This window comes from Hordeum vulgare, chromosome 5H (assembly GCF_904849725.1).
Source record: "Hordeum vulgare subsp. vulgare chromosome 5H, MorexV3_pseudomolecules_assembly, whole genome shotgun sequence".
Taxonomy (NCBI): domain Eukaryota; kingdom Viridiplantae; phylum Streptophyta; class Magnoliopsida; order Poales; family Poaceae; genus Hordeum; species Hordeum vulgare.
In genome coordinates this window covers 457,221,161-457,237,159 of record NC_058522.1, presented here as the reverse complement: position 1 = coordinate 457,237,159, position 15,999 = coordinate 457,221,161, and the positions used below count along the sequence as shown (strand labels likewise).

The following is a 15,999-nucleotide window of genomic DNA, read 5'->3' as shown; positions in this document are numbered from 1 at the left end:
ATTTTCATTTCTCGTAAAGTTTCGTCACAAAAACGAAATGACATTCGTGGAACACATGGGAAAAAAGCAAAATCGATGCTCCAAAAGTGTTAGAATGCCATCCGACGTTGAAACTTTGCAAGTAATCAAAACATTTGTCAATGTTTGCTCCAGAAACATTCAGACTTTCTTTTTCAATTTTACTGTTCGCCCTATATTTGAGAATATTTTTTACTGTTCGCCCTAGTTCGCATGACCTCAAGAGTTTGAGTGGCTCCATTTGAGAGCCATTTTCTCGGTTTCTCGTAGGCTATGCAATAGCTCGCTCCTACATTTTGATCTTGTTGGACGAACTGGGCGCACAATTGCATGTATGCATTCTTGCTTCGTGCTACAGAGAATTAAGCGAGAGTGCTTTCAGTTTTACAGGGGAACCGCAAATGAGATGAGCAGCAACAAAATTTTGGAACAATGCAGCCCCAGCGAAACAGCCGGCTGCTCCTGTACAAAAAGAATACTCCGTCCAGTTACGTTCGGCTGCTCGGTCAGTCACCACAGCATGTTGGCGACAAGGCAGAGCGCGAACACTCCGATGACGTCGCTGAAGTTCCGGGCCGTGGGAGGAGCACCGGCGACGGCGTCCTGGCTGCCCGTGGGTGCCATCCCAGCCAGCGTCGGATTGTTCTTGATTCCCCCCTCCGACGGCATCGGCGCCGGCGAAGGGCCGAGGTACGTCGCGAAGAAGGACGACGTCGGCGGCGGGATCAGCGGCGGGAACTGGTGCGGAACTGCATGCATGAACGGCACGATGCTTGAGCAATCGGCAAGAAAAACCCATGGAGCAGTAGTCAAAGTTACGGGAAAGAGCGGCAAGAAAAATCGCGTGCGTACCTGGGCATAGGGGCTTGAGTGCCGTGGTTAACCTGAAAGATGCGAAGATCTAGCTAGGATGAAACAGAGTTGTCCATGAATTGCAGAACGAGATGAAATTGGGTGATATGGCGCTGGATTAGTTACGTGGTGAGGATGGTGCCGTTGGCGTAGCCGCCGTAGCCGCAGGAGGTGACGCTGCAGCCGGCGCCGGTCATGACGAGGGTGAAGTTGCCGAGCATCATGCTGCTGTTGCCGCACTGCATGCTGGAGCACGCCGCGTCCGCCAGCGGCGCCGGCACGCAGAACAGCCTGCAACGAGGAGCGAGCGACGGCGTCAGAGAAATAGATCATGAACTGACGAGGGCAAAATATGGCCGTCCGGGGGCGGATTGGTGGTGCCTACTCCAAGTTGGCCGGACCACAGCTGCATTGGACACACCGGTCGGCAGTCACTGCGTAGGTCCCGTTCGCCACGGCCAGCCCGTGGTCGGAGGTGGACGTGGGGAAGGACGAGGCGCACGCTGTACAGGGACACGAAGTGTAAGGATGTCAGTGAGCGGCAGATGGTAGGGTAAGTTGCAATGACAAGATTAGAGATGAGGACAATTTGGGAAAATCATGCATCTCCTCGTCCTGTTTGCCGACTAGTAAGTGCAGTAACTTTCAGCTAGTCATTGGTTAATAATACTGTAGATGATATCCTCTTTCTGTTAGGCCATGATCTGACAGAGCATCTAGGAATAGCGATGGATCCAATTTTGTCCTCGCTTTGTTCAGAAAAGACAGATGCGGTTTGCATACCCCATAATTTTATCATCGACACTGGTAACATGATGAACAAAATGGAAGGAAAACTGACAGCCAGAGCACTGCCACCCGTATGACTCTGAATTGTTTACTCTGAGTAGTTGTTTGGTATTCGAGGACAACTATGGGATTTTTTGTTCGAAATTCAGCATTGGGGATTTCGAATGGCTTATATGTTTGTTTCTGAATCTGGCATAATTGATTGTCAAAATGTGTCAAACGGTTTTCTCTGAATTCCGACGCAGGCAGAACAGGCCGCAACGAGGATTCAGAGAATGTCATCATTGACTGACGAATGCTTTTCCCTTTGCTGTCCTTTCTTTTTCTTGTCATTCGTCCGCCTGATCAGGACCAAAAGCAGACGTGAAGAAAAAGCATGCACGGCCTTTTTCAATGCGGGGAGCACCCGTGCAATTACACAAACAGAGCTACTAAACCTGGCATAACTACACGTTGCAGTATCGCCAAACCAAACTATGTTTCAACTTTCAAGTGCAAACATCCAGTTGTTCATGGACACAGATGATGTATAAGTCTAGAGCTAGATTGCCACAGCAATGGCCCTGTTTGGATACTCTAACTTAGCTAGAGATTAGAGTTAGTTTCTAGCTCATGACTAACTTTAAACTAACTCTAGTCAAAGAGGTGTTTGGATGATAGGGTTAGATTGACAATAGTTGTACTTGATGAAGAGAGGAAAATGATTTTTTAATGGGTCATTACCTGATGGATAGAGAGAGAAAAATGACTTTTTAATAGGCCTCATGAAAACTAGCTTCAATTAGCACCTCTTGAGTGGGCTAGTTTTTTTGGATGGGTTAGATGCAATTAGCTTCAATCTAACCCTCATGTTTGGATACTTTAATGCTATTTGAACCCCAACTAGCTCAAACTAACTCTAGCCTGTGGATCAAACAGGGCCAATGGTTTGTGCCAGAATGGCATCGTGTCTGTTGACTAGAGTGCGTGAGTTAACGATAAATGTTCACCGACCAATTTTGTCGCCAAACATCGGATCTGACCAACCAACCACGGAGCTACGTGCGTATAGTGTTGTCGGTTAAAAAGAGCGGTGAAAGCAAGCATGTTACATTTGCCGAAGCTAAGAAACAAAACCAAAATTTACCGGATCCCAAGAAGAGGCAACACAGACGCCTCACCTGGCAACGGGAGCACGATGATGTCCCCGGCGGCGACGTCGGCGGTGGCCAAGTCGTTGACGCTCATCACGTTGGTGGCCGTGGTCTGGTACCTCAGCGCAATGGCGGGCACGGTGTCCCCTTTGGCCACCACGTACGTGAGGTACACGGCGGGCACCCCGTTGTCCACCCCGCCGAAGCACGCGCAGTGCAGCGGCACGGCCAGCGCGGTCCCGGCGTCGACGGCTTCTGCGGCGCCGAGGATGCCGTTGGAGTCCCTGATCCAGTCCGGGGCGGTGAGGCCGCCGTAGACGCGCGAGGCGATGGAGGTGAGCGTGTCCCCCGGGCGGGAGACGTAGCGGACGGAGGTAGCCCTGCGGATGCCGCCGGAGCAGGCGCAGGGCACCGGCACGCGCAGCGCGAGGCCGGCCGGGAGGATGCGGTTGGACGGACCAGGGACGGCGAAGTCGATGGCGTTGGCGGCGAGGATGGCGAGCGGGTCGGCGGCGAAGAGCGCGGCCAGCTCGGCGAGCTTGAGGTCGGCGTGGAGGGTGTAGGAGAGCAGCGCGGGGCAGGCCGTGGCGGAGGCGCAGGGCTCGGGCGGTGTGGGCTTGGACGCGGCGGTGGGCAGCCGCGTGCAGGCGACGGTGGCGAGGAGGAGCAGGAGGAGGGGGTGGTGGAGTGGGGTGGACGGGAGTGGCATGACGGTGGTCGGGGAGCGGGGAAGCGTGGGGGTGTGGGAGTGTTGACCCTCGAGGTTACCGAAGGGTGGCGACTGGAAAACCGAGAGAATGGAGACTCGCGAGGCTACGGAGCAGGTCGGCCACTGCGCTTCGGATCTCGTGTTCGCTGTTGGGCCACGAGTCAGACCGAGGAGTCGTTTGGCGCTCTCACCTTTCGTGTCCTGATCTATTCATTTTTTATCAATGGCACTGTTTGAATACTCTAACTCCGTTAAATGTTAGAGTTAAATTCTAATTTTAGACTAACCTTGAATTAATTTAGACTAGTTGATTATTGATTGGCTATGAAATGAGTTAAAAAATAACATTCACACTACGCATGCATATAAAAATAGGGCCTGTTTGTTTCAGAAGTCTCAGGATTTTTTTTAGTCCCATAAAAAGTCCTTAGTCTCTATCCGTCTGTTTTCTTGGACTAAACATGGACTAGAGGTCATTAAATGGCATGTAAAAAGACCATGTTACCCCTAGTAATGTATAGAAGTTATTAAATGATATGCTAAAAGTAGGGGGACCGTTGGAAAAAATCCCAAAAAGACCCTCTCATAGGGACTTCTTCCTTTAGTCCGAAATACCCCATTTTAGTCCCTAAAAGTCCCTCCTGTTTGTTTCACATGGGACTAAAAGAGACCTTTTTTTAGTCCCTACATCAAAAAGTCCCTCGAAACAAACACCCCCATAGTACAACGGAGTACTAATTAGCTGTTAAGAGTAAATGCAATGCGCCTTAAACCTTGTCTATTGTGGAAATGCACGTAAATTTAACTCTGCCTTCTAAACTGTGACGGAGGTGGAGCTACGTGGAACTCTGGTAGGGCTTCGCCAAGCTCCGCGGAGGATGAGGAAGGAGAGAGGTAGGGCTGCACCGAGAGAGAGAAGTTTGTGTGTATCAAAACGACCCCAAACCTCAACTATATATAGGGGGAGAGGGAGGGGGCGCAACCCTTAGGGTTCCCACCCGCAAGGGGTGCGGCAGCCCCCATCTGCGCCAGGACGTGGCGGCCAGGAGGGGAGGAGGGGTGTGGCGCACCCCTGGTGGGCCTTAGGCCCACCTCGCTTAGGGTTTGCCCCCTTCCCTCTCCCCTTGCGCCTTGGGCCCCTGGTGGGAGGCGCACCAGCCCACTCTGGGCTGGTTCCTGATACGTCCATTTTGCATCATGCTTTCATGTTGATATTTATTGCTTTTTGGGCTGTTATATTACTTGTGGTACCATATTTATGCCTTTTCTCTCTTATTTTGCAAGGTTTATTTGAAGAGGGAGAATTCAGGCAGCTGGAATTCTGGACTAGAAAAGGAGCAAATCCTTGTCCACTATTCTGCACATCTCCAAATGCCCTGAAAAGTTACGTGGATTTTTTCTGGATTATATAAAAAATACTGGGCGAAAGAACTACCGGAGGGGGGCCACCAGGGCTCCACAAGCTTGCCCACCGCCACGACCCCCATGGTGGCGCAGGGCAAGCTTGTGGGCTGCCTGACGGCCCACTAGCCCCCTCTTTTGCTATATGAAGGGTTTTGGTCTGGAAAAAAAAATCAATCGGGAGCTTTTTCGTGGTTTCGCCGCCGCCACGAGGCGGAACTTTAGCAGATCTAATCTAGAGCTCCGGCATGACGATCCTGCCGGGGAAACTTCCCTACCGGAGGGGGAAATCATCGCCATCGTCATCACCAACACTCCACTCGTCGGAGGGGAGGCATCTTCATCCACATCTTCATCAGCACCATCTCCTCTCCAATCCCTAGTTCATCTCTTGTAACCAATCTTCGTCTCGCAACTCCGATTGGTACTTGTAAGGTTGCTAGTAGTGTTGATTACTCTTTGTAATTGATGCTAGTTGGATTACTTGGTGGAAGAGTTTATGTTCAGATCCTTGATGCTATTCATTACACCTCTGATCATGATTATGATTATGTTTTCTGAGTAGTTACTTTTGTTCCTGAGGACATTGGATAAGTCATGCTGATAATAGTCATGTGAATTTGATATTCGTTCGGTATTTTTATATGCTGTATGTTGTCTTTCCTCTAGTGGTGTTATGTGAACGTCAGCTACACAACACTTCACCATATTTGGGCCTAGAGGAAGGCATTGGGAAGTAGTAAGTAGATGATGGGTTGTTGGAGTGACAGAAGCTTAAACCCCAGTCTATGCGTTGCTTCGTGAGGGGCTGATTTGGATCCACTAGTTTAATGCTATGGTTAGACTTTGTCTTAATTCTTCTTTTATAGTTGCGGATGCTTGCGATAGAGGTTAATCATAAGTGGGATGCTTGTCCAAGTAAGGGAAGTACCCAAGCGTCGGTCCACCCACATATCAAACTATCAAAGTAACGAACGTGAATCATATGAACATGATGAAACTAGCATGACAGAAATTCCCGTGTGTCCTCGGGAACGTTTTTCCTCCTATAAGACTTTGTTCAAGATTGTGCCTTGCTACAAAAGGGATTGGGCCACTTCCTGCACCGTTTCTACTACTTGTTACTTGTTACTCTTTGCTTGCTACGTTTCACCTCGCTACACAATCACTTGTTACCGCTACTTTCAGTGCTTGCAGTTATTATCTTGCTGAAATCCGTTTATCAGAGCCTTCTGCTCCTAGTTGGGTTCGACACTCTTACTTATCGAAAGGACTACAATTGATACCTATACTTGTCGGTCATCAAGACTCTTTTCTGGCGCCATTGCCGGGGAGTGAAGCGCCTTTGGTAAGTGGAAATTGGTAAGGAAACATTTATATACTATGCTGAAATTTATTGTCACTTGTCACTATGGAAACTGTTCCTTTGAGGAGTTTGTTCGGGGTATCTTCACCACGAACGGAAGCACGAGGAGTTGCTCCTCAACCTGAGGTACCTACTGAAAATATCTTTTATGAAATTCCTTTGGGTATGCTTGAGAAACTGCTGGCTATTCCTTTCGCAGGAGATGGATCTTCACATCCAGACTTGCATCTAATCTATGTAGATGAAGTTTGTGGTTTATTTAAGCTTGCAGGTTTGCCCGAGGATGAGGTAAAGAAGAAAATATTTCATTTATCTTTGAAGGATAAGGCGTTGACATGGTATAGGCTATGTGATGATACTGGATCATGGGGCTACAATCGGTTGAAATTGGAATTTCATCAAAAGTTCTATCCTATGCATTTAATACATCGTGATCGGAACTTTATTTATAACTTTTGGCCTCGTGACAGGGAAAGCATAGCTCAAGCTTGGGGGAGGCTTAAATCAATGCTATATTCATGCCCCAATCATGAGCTCTCGAGAGAAATCATCACTCAAAACTTTTATGCTCGGCTTTCTCATGAAGATCGTACCATGCTTGACACTTCTTGTGCTGGTTCTTTTATGAAGAAGGATATTGATCACAAGTGGAATTCATTGGAGAGAATCAAACGCAACTCTGAAGATTGGGAGCTGGAGGAAGGTAAGGAGTCAGGTACGAATTTCGAGTTTGATTGCGTTAAATCTTTTGTTGAGACAAACACTTCTAGAGATTTTAGCGCTAAGTATGGACTTGACTCTGAGATAGTAGCTTCTCTATGTGAATCTTTTGCTGCTCATGTCGATCTTCCCAAAGAGAAGTGGTTTAAATATCATCCTCCTGTAGAAAGCAACATAGCCAAAACCAATCTAGTTGAGGAGAAAATCATAGCTTTTAGTGATCCCGTTGTTCCTTGTGCTTACACTGAGAAACCACCATACCCTGCTAGGATAAAGGATTATTCTAAAGCTTCAACTGTGATACGTAGGGGTTACATTAGATCACTTGCACCCCCTGAGGAGATTAGAGTTGAACCTAGTGTTGGTATTATCAGAGATCGCCGAAGACATAGATGGGCATGTTATCAAATTCTGTGAGGACTCCGCTAGAATTGCTAAACCTCACGCGAAAGACGAACACGGACCTGTAGTTGGCCTGCCCGTTGTTTCTGTTAAGATAGGAGATCACTGTTACCATGGTTTATGTGATATGGGAGCTAGTGTTAGTGCAATACCCCATTCTCTATATGATGAAATCAAAGATGAGATTGCACCTGCTAAGTTAGAACCCATTGATGTCACTATTACGCTAGCTAATAGAGACACTATCTGCCCTCTGGGAATTGTGAGAGACGTAGAAGTCCTGTGTGGTAAGACGAAGTATCCTACTGATTTCCTCGTCCTTGGTACTGCACAAGATAGCTTTTGTCCCATCATATTTGGTAGACCCTTTCTCAACACTGTCAATGCTCACATTGATTGCATTAAGCAGACTGTCACAGTAAGTTTCGAGGGTGTGTCTCATGAATTTAACTTCTCCAAGTTTGGAAGACAAACCCATGAAAGAGAGTCGTCTGGTAGAGATGAAATGATTGTTCTTGCCTCTATTGTCGTACCTCCTACGGATCCTTTAGAGCAATATCTGCTTGAGCACGAAAATGATATGCATATGGAGGAGAGACATGAGATAGATAGAATTGTCTTAGAACAATATCCTATTCTCAAGAATAATCTGCCTGTTGAACTGCTTGGGGATCCTCCCCCACCGAAGGGTGATCCTGTGTTCGAGCTTAAACAGTTGCTTGATACTCTTAAGTATGCCTATCTTGATGAGAAGGAGATATATCCTGTCATTATTAGTGCTCTCCTCTCAGAGCGCGAAGAGAAGAAGTTACTAAAAACTCTGAGGAAGCACCGTGCTGCTATTGGATATACTCTTGATGATCTTAAGGGTATTAGTCCTACTCTATGTCAGCACAAGATTAAAACCGATCCTGACTTTAAACCAGTTGCTGATCATCAAAGGAGATTAAATCCTAAGATGAAAGAGGTCGTTAGAAAAGAAATATTAAAGCTTCTAGAAGCAGGAATCATTTATCATGTTGCTCATAGTGATTGGGTAAGTCCAGTACATTGCGTACCTAATAAGGGAGGTATCACCGTCGTTCCTAATGATAAGGATGAACTAATACCACAAAGGATAATTACCGGCTATAGAATGGTGATAGACTTCCGGAAACTGAACAAGGCAACCAGGAAAGATCATTATCCTTTGCCGTTCATCGACCGAATGCTAGAAAGGCTATCAAAACACACACACTTCTGCTTTCTAGACGTTTATTCAGGTTTCTCGCAAATACCTGTTGCACAATCTGATCAAGAGAAAACCACTTTCACCTGCCCTTTTGGTACCTTTGCCTATAGACGTATGCCTTTTGGCTTATGTAATGCACCTGCCACCTTCCAAAGATGTATGATGGCTATATTCTCTGACTTTTGTGAAAAGATCGTCGAGGTTTTCATGGATGACTTCTCCATTTACGGGTCTTCCTTTGATGATTGCCTCAACAACCTAGATCGAGTCTTACAGAGATGCGAAGAAACCAACCTCGTCTTGAATTGGGAGAAGTGCCACTTTATGGTTAATGAAGGTATCGTCTTAGGACACAAAATTTCTGAGAGAGGCATTGAAGTTGATAAGGCTAAGGTTGATGCAATTGAGAAAATGCCTTTCCCCACAGATATCAGAGGTATACGAAGTTTCTTAGGTCATGCTGGTTTCTATAGAAGGTTCATTAAAGACTTCTCTAAGATTTCTAGGCCTCTTACCAACCTCTTGTAGAAGGATGTTCCTTTTGTTTTTGATGAGGATTGGGAGGAAGCTTTCGAAATACTTAAGAAGGCTTTGATAACCGCACCTATTGTTCAACCACCTGACTAGAACTTGCCCTTTGAAATCATGTGTGACACTAGTGATTATGCTTTGGTGCTGTTCTAGGACAAAGAGTTGACAAGAAGTTGAATGTCATTCACTACGCTAGTAAAACTCTAGACAGTGCCCAAAGAAACTATGCCACTACGGAGAAGGAATTTTTAGCAGTCGTGTTTGCATGTGAAAAGTTCAGATCTTACATAGTTGACTCCAAAGTCACTATTCACTCTGATCATGCTGCTATTAAGTACCTTATGGAGAAGAAGGATGCTAAGCCTAGGCTGATCAGATGGGTTCTCCTGCTACAGGAATTTGATTTGCACGTCGTTGACCGAAAGGGTGCTGATAACCCTGTAGCAGATAACTTGTCTAGGCTAGAGAATGTCCTTGATGACCCACTACCTATTGATGACAACTTTCTTGATGAGCAATTAAATGTCATCCGCACTTCACATAGTGCACCGTGGTATGCCGATTATGCAAACTATATCGTAGTCAAATACATACCACCCAGTTTCACCTATCAACAAAATAAGAAATTCTTCTTTGATTTGAGACACTACTTTTGGGATGATCCTCACCTTTATAAGGAAGGAGTAGATGGTGTTATTATACGTTGTGTGCCTAAACATGAACAGGGACAGATCCTACAGAAGTGTCATTCCGAAGCCTACGGAGGACACCATGCTGGAGATAGAACTGCCCATAAGGTATTGCAATCAGGTTTCTATTGGCCCACTCTCTTCAAGGATGCCCGTAAGTTTGTCTTGTCTTGTGACGAATGCCAAAGGATAGGGAACATCAGTAAGCGTCAAGAGATGCCTATGAACTATTCACTTATCGCTGAACCATTTGATGTCTCGGGCTTTGATTATATGGGACCCTTCCCGAGTTCCAATGGGTACACTCACATCTTAGTTGCTGTGGATTACGTTACTAAGTGGGTAGAAGCTATCCCCACTAAAAATGCTGATCACCACACCTCTATTAAGATGCTTAAAGAAGTCATATTCCCAAGATTTGGAGTCCCTAGATACTTGATGACTGATGGCAGTTCACACTTCATTCATGGTGTTTTCCGCAAGATGCTAGCTAAGTATGATGTCAACCATAGAGTTGCATCTCCTTATCATCCTCAGTCTAGTGGTCAAGTGGAGTTGAGTAATAGGGAGATCAAGTTGATCTTACAAAAGACCGTCAATAGATCTCGAAAGAACTGGTCTAGCAAACTTGACGATGCACATGGGCTTATAGGATTGCTTATAAGAATCCCATGGGCATGTCACCGTATAAAATGGTTTACGGTAAAGCCTGCCATTACCTCTTGAGCTGGAACACAAAGCTTATTGGGCAATCAAAGAGCTCAACTAACTTGCCGGTGAGAAGCGGTTGTTTGATATCAGCTCGTTAGATGAATGGAGAGCCCAGGCATATGAGAATGCCATGTTGTTCAAGGAAAAGGTTAAGAGATGGCACGACAAACGAATACAGAAACGAGAGTTCAATGTAGGTGATTATGTCTTGCTATACAATTCTCGTTTGAGATTCTTTGCAGGCAAGATTCTCTCTAAAAGGGAAGGTCCCTATATTATCGACGAAGTATATCGTTCCGGTGCTATCAAAATCAATAACACGGAAGGAAATTTTCCTAGATTGGTAAATGGGCAAAGAATGAAGCATTACATCTCTGGTACTCCCATAAATGTTGATACCAATATCATCAATGTCATAACTCCAGAGGAGTACATAAGGGATGTTTATCAGCCTGTTTGAGACCTTGAAAACGAAGATGTATCTGTTTCGGTAAGAAATTGGACTCCGATACTTTTCCAATAGGAAATTTCCTCCGTTTTGGAATTTTTGGAAAATTAGAAAAATAAAAAGCAGTCCGGAGAGCGAACGAGGCGGCCACAAGCCCTGCCACCGCCCCCTACCCCCCTGGTGGCGGAGGGCAAGCTTGTGGGCACCTCGTGTGCCTCCTGGACTCCGTTTTCTGGTGGAGGACTCCTTCTGGCCCAGAAAAAAATCAATATATAGTCGCCCGAAGGTTTTGATCTCCACATCGCGTAGTTTTCCTCTGTTTTCGTTTCGAGCTTGTTGTCTGCCGTAGATTTAGAGCAAAGATGTCTCAGGAATCTATTGGGGAGAATGATCTTCACCAAGTTCATGAGGAAGTAGATGCTGATCTGAAAAGAGTAGAAGTCACGGAAGCCAGGGACCAAGCTAAGGAGAAAACCCAAGCTAGGGAGGAAGTTCAACCTATGTTCAATATTGAAGACGTTGAAGGAGTAGATTTTCTCCAACCCTTCCTCCACGTGATGTCTCCATCCTTGATTGAACTCTTGAGGTTTTGCGAAACAACTCGTGCTCGCAATATTTCTCTTTCTTGTGAAGTTGTTTTGCTGCAAAACCATGTCACTGATCTCAAAGGTATAAATCAAAGATTGATAGCTCTCTTGGAATCAAAGGCGACAACAACAACACCTTCACCACCAAAGGAAGACAACTAAGCATTGGTATGGGCAATCCCCTTGGCTTCTGCCAAGCTTGGGGGAGTTGCCCTGGTATCGTATCACCTTTATATCTTTTGCTTTTACCTTTGTTTTAGTTCTTTCCTTTTCAGTTTTTATTTCTTCTCTTAGAGGAATAAGTCTTTAGTTTTTAGTTTGAGTCTTTTGCTTTTGTCTCTCCCTCGATGTATTGGAGCTTACGAGCTATATAATAAAGAGTGTCTTAGTCAAGGGCTTTGCTTTGTGCCATGATCAAAAGTATGAAAAGATCGATAGCATGAAAGATCATGAGACGATCTTATGGAAAGTGATAGCTTCACATTTGACACGTATGATCATTGAAACTTGTTGAGAATAAATCAACATAGACATTAGTCATTGTTGCAATTAATAAGAAGTAATAAGGAAAGAGAGGCTCACATATAAATATATCATCTTAGACACTTTTTATAATTGTGAGCACTCACCAAACTATTACATTCCTAGGAGTAGATGTTGGACAAGGAAGACAACATAATGAATTGTGTTTGCTTGGTTCCAAACAATGTTATATGATTAGAGATCCCTTAGCATGTGACGATTGCTTCCACCTCATATTAGCCAAAACTCCCGCACCAAGTAGAGATACTACTTGTGCATCCATAAACCTCCAACCAGTTTTGCCATGAGAGTCCACCATACCTACCTATGGATTGAATAAGATCCTTCAAGTAAGTTGTCATTGGTGCAAGCAATAAAAATTGCTCTCTAATATGTATGATCTATTAGTGTGTGGAAAATAAACTTTGTACGAACCTCTGATGAGGAAGACATAAAAGCGACAAACTGTATAATAAAGTTCTTTATCATAGGAGGCAATATAAAATGACGTTCCTCCGCACTAAGAGGACACGCATTCAAACCTCAAAAGCGCATGACAACCTCTGTTTCCCTCTGTGAAGGGCCTATTTTGTACCTTTACTTTTTACCCTTGTAAGAGTCATGTTGATTGATACGTCTCCAACATATCTACTTTTCCAAACTCTTTTGCCCTTGTTTTGGACTATAATTTGCATGATTTGAATGGAACTAACCTGGACTGGCGCTGTTCTCAGCAGAATTGCCTTGGTGTTATTTTTGTGGAGAAATAGAAGTTCTCCAAACGTCCTGAAAATTTACGGGGAGCAGTTTTGGAAAATATCAAAAAATATCTGCGCCAAGTTCCACCTCAGGGGGTGGGCCAGTGGACGACAAGCCCCTGCTCCGCCACCACCCCCTGGTGGCGATGGGCAGGCTTGTGGGGGCCACAGGCATCTGCCGCCCCCAATTCCAGCTCTATAAGTTGTCTTTCGTCCCAGAAAGAAATAAAAAGAGAAGTTTTCGTCGCATTTTCGATACGAAGGCGCCGCCACCACCTGTTCTTCATCTGGAAGGAAGATCTGGAGTCCGTCTTGGGCTCCGGAGAGGGGGAAATCATCGTCATCGTCATCATCAACCTTCTTCCCTCTCAAACTCCTTGAACCTCTTCGTCGTTCGTGAGTAATCTATTCGTAGGCTCACTGGGCGGTGATGAGTAGGATGAGATCTATCATGTAATCGAGTTAGTTTTGATGGGGATTGATCCCTAGTATCCACTATGTTCTGAGATTTGATGTTGCAACTACTTTGCCATGCTTAATGCTTGTCACTAGGGCCCGAGTGCCATGACTTCAGATCTGAAATTATTATGTTGTCACCAATATATGTGTGTTTTAGATCCAACCTTGCAAGTTGTAGTTACCTACTATGTGTTATGATCCGGCAACCCCGGAGTGACAATAACCGGAACCACTCCCGGTGATGACCATAGTTTGAGGAGTTCATGTGTTCACCAAGTGCTAATGCGTTGATCTGGTTCTTTATTAAAAGGAGAACCTTAATATCCCGTAGTTTCCTTTTGGACCCTGCTACCACGGGTGGGATGGACAATAGATGTCATGCAAGTTCTTTTCCCTAAGCACGTATGACGACACATGGAATGCATGCCTACATCACATTGACGAACGGGAGCTAGCCACATATCTCTTCGTGTTATAGCTGTTACATGATGAATATCATCCAAACAAATCACCGACCCATTGCCTACGAGTTTGTCCTAATGCTGTTGTTACTTGTGTTGCTCTGGTACTGCTACTACTGTTTCTACTGCTCTTACTTGTCTTGCTCTACTGCTGCTACTACTGTTGCTACTACTATTACTTGTCTTGCTCTGCTGCTACTGTTGCTACTACTGTCGCTTGCTACTGTTGCTACTTGCTACTGTTGTCACTACTGCTGTTGCTTGCCACTCCTATTGCTCGTTACACTGCTGCTACCTGCTACACTGTTGATCCGCTGACCGTTGACGGGAACTGACAACTTCTGTCAACGCGGCAACGGAGGCTCCATTGATACAATCGTTAGGAATAGTCTGCCGTCAACAGATCATTTCTGACACCGTTGTTATCATATTACTTTGCTGTTACTACTGTGCTTGCAGATACTAATATTTCAGGTGTGGTTGAATCCGACAAATTCAGCTGCTAATACTCGAGAGTATTCTCTCACCTCCTGACGGGCTTATCAACAAATTGGGTCAAATACTCTACCCTCAAAAACTGCTGCGAACCCATGCGCTGGTGGGCCGTAAACAACATTCTTCTAGTCTCACTACTGGGGAGTGCTTTCAGCATTCTTCTGGTGCCGTTGCAGGAGAAGGTTTGTTGTCATAAGCATTCGTCTAGCTAACGCCAGAGATTGCACGATCAGTGATCGTCACCAATTCCCTATTTTTGCCTTTGTCTTGGCTACCGTCACATGTTTGTTGACTTTACCCTTGAGGTAAATGGTTGGGAGGCAAACTATAAGCCCCTATCTTCCTCTGTGTCCAGCTGAAACTTTGACACCATGAGTACCACGTGAGTTATAACAATTGTGGAAAACGAAAGAGATGATTGAGTATGTGGGTTTGCTTTACAAGCTCTTAGTTGACTCTTTCTGATGTTGTGATAAATTGCAATTGCTTCAATGACTATGGACTATTGTTGGTTACTTCTCGGTATGGTTTTCGCTTCATGCTTTGCTTTGTGAAGGAATTGTTACTTTCCCATAAGAATCTTTATGATATATTGATGTCCTATGTGTGATCATGATGCCCTCATGTCCGTATTACGTTTTATCGACACCTTCGTCCCTCAACATGTGGACAAGTTTATGGAACTTGGTTTTCGCTTGAGGACAAGCGAGGTCTAAGCTTGGGGGAGTTGATACGTCCATTTCGCATCATGCTTTCATGTTGATATTTATTGCTTTTTGGGCTGTTATATTACCTGTGGTACCATATTTATGCATTTTCTCTCTTTATTTTGCAAGGTTTATTTGAAGAGGGAGAATTCAGGCAGCTGGAATTCTGGACTAGAAAAGGAGCAAATCCTAGTCCACTATTCTGCACATCTCCAAATGCCCTGAAAAGTTACGTGGATTTTTTCTGGATTATATAAAAAATACTGGGCGAAAGAACTACCGGAGGGGGGCCACCAGGGCTCCACAAGCTTGCCCACCGCCACCACCCCCATGGTGGCGCAGGGCAAGCTTGTGGGCTGCCTGGCGGCCCACTAGCCCCCCTCTTTTGCTATATGAAGGGTTTTGGTCTGGAAAAAATCAATCAAGAGCTTTTTCTGGTTTCGTCGCCGCCACGAGGCGGAACTTGAGCAGATCCAATCTAGAGCTCCGGCAGGACGATCCTGCCGGGGAAACTTCCCTCTCGGAGGGGGAAATCATCGCCATCGTCATCACCAACACTCCACTCGTCGGAGGGGAGGCATCTTCATCAACATCTTCATCAACACCATCTCCTCTCCAATCCCTAGTTCATCTCTTGTAACCAATCTTCGTCTCGTAACTCCGATAGGTACTTGTAAGGTTGCTACTAGTGTTGATTACTCTTTGTAGTTGATGCTAGTTGGATTACTTGGTGGAAGAGTTTATGTTCAGATCCTTTATGCTATTCATTACACCTCTGATCATGATTATGATTATGTTTTGTGAGTAGTTACTTTTGTTCCTGAGGACATGGGATAAGTCATGCTGATAATAGTCATGTGAATTTGATATTCGTTCGGTATTTTGATATGTTGTATGTTGTCTTTTCCTCTAGTGGTGTTATGTGAACGTCGACTACATAACACTTCACTATATTTGGGCCTAGAGGAAGGCATTGGGAAGTAGTAAGTAGATGATGGGTTGCCGGAGTG

General features: G+C 45.3%; 1 protein-coding gene across 1 annotated transcript; it reads right to left on the bottom strand.

Annotated features, from left to right (window-relative positions):
* Positions 1–323: 323 nt before the first annotated feature.
* Positions 324–3,607, bottom strand: LOC123395903 (lysM domain-containing GPI-anchored protein LYP4-like). Its single transcript, XM_045090930.1, has 5 exons — positions 2,820–3,607; positions 1,256–1,373; positions 997–1,161; positions 871–902; positions 324–767 (listed from the first exon to the last, which is right to left on the bottom strand). Exons 1-5 carry the CDS (start codon positions 3,499–3,501, stop codon positions 529–531), a joined length of 1,236 nt encoding a protein of 411 aa, XP_044946865.1. The 5' UTR covers positions 3,502–3,607; the 3' UTR covers positions 324–528.
* Positions 3,608–15,999: the final 12,392 nt, after the last annotated feature.

Bases quoted from the DNA above. Each gene is read 5' to 3' on its own strand.
- LOC123395903 (XM_045090930.1), bottom strand. From the start codon at position 3,501: ATGCCACTCCCGTCCACCCCACTCCACCACCCCCTCCTCCTGCTCCTC. The intron at 903-996 runs GTAACTAATCCA...CGCATCTTTCAG, and splicing joins AACGGCACCATCCTCACCAC to GTTAACCACGGCACTCAAGC. The intron at 768-870 runs GTACGCACGCGA...TCATGCATGCAG, and splicing joins ACTCAAGCCCCTATGCCCAG to TTCCGCACCAGTTCCCGCCG.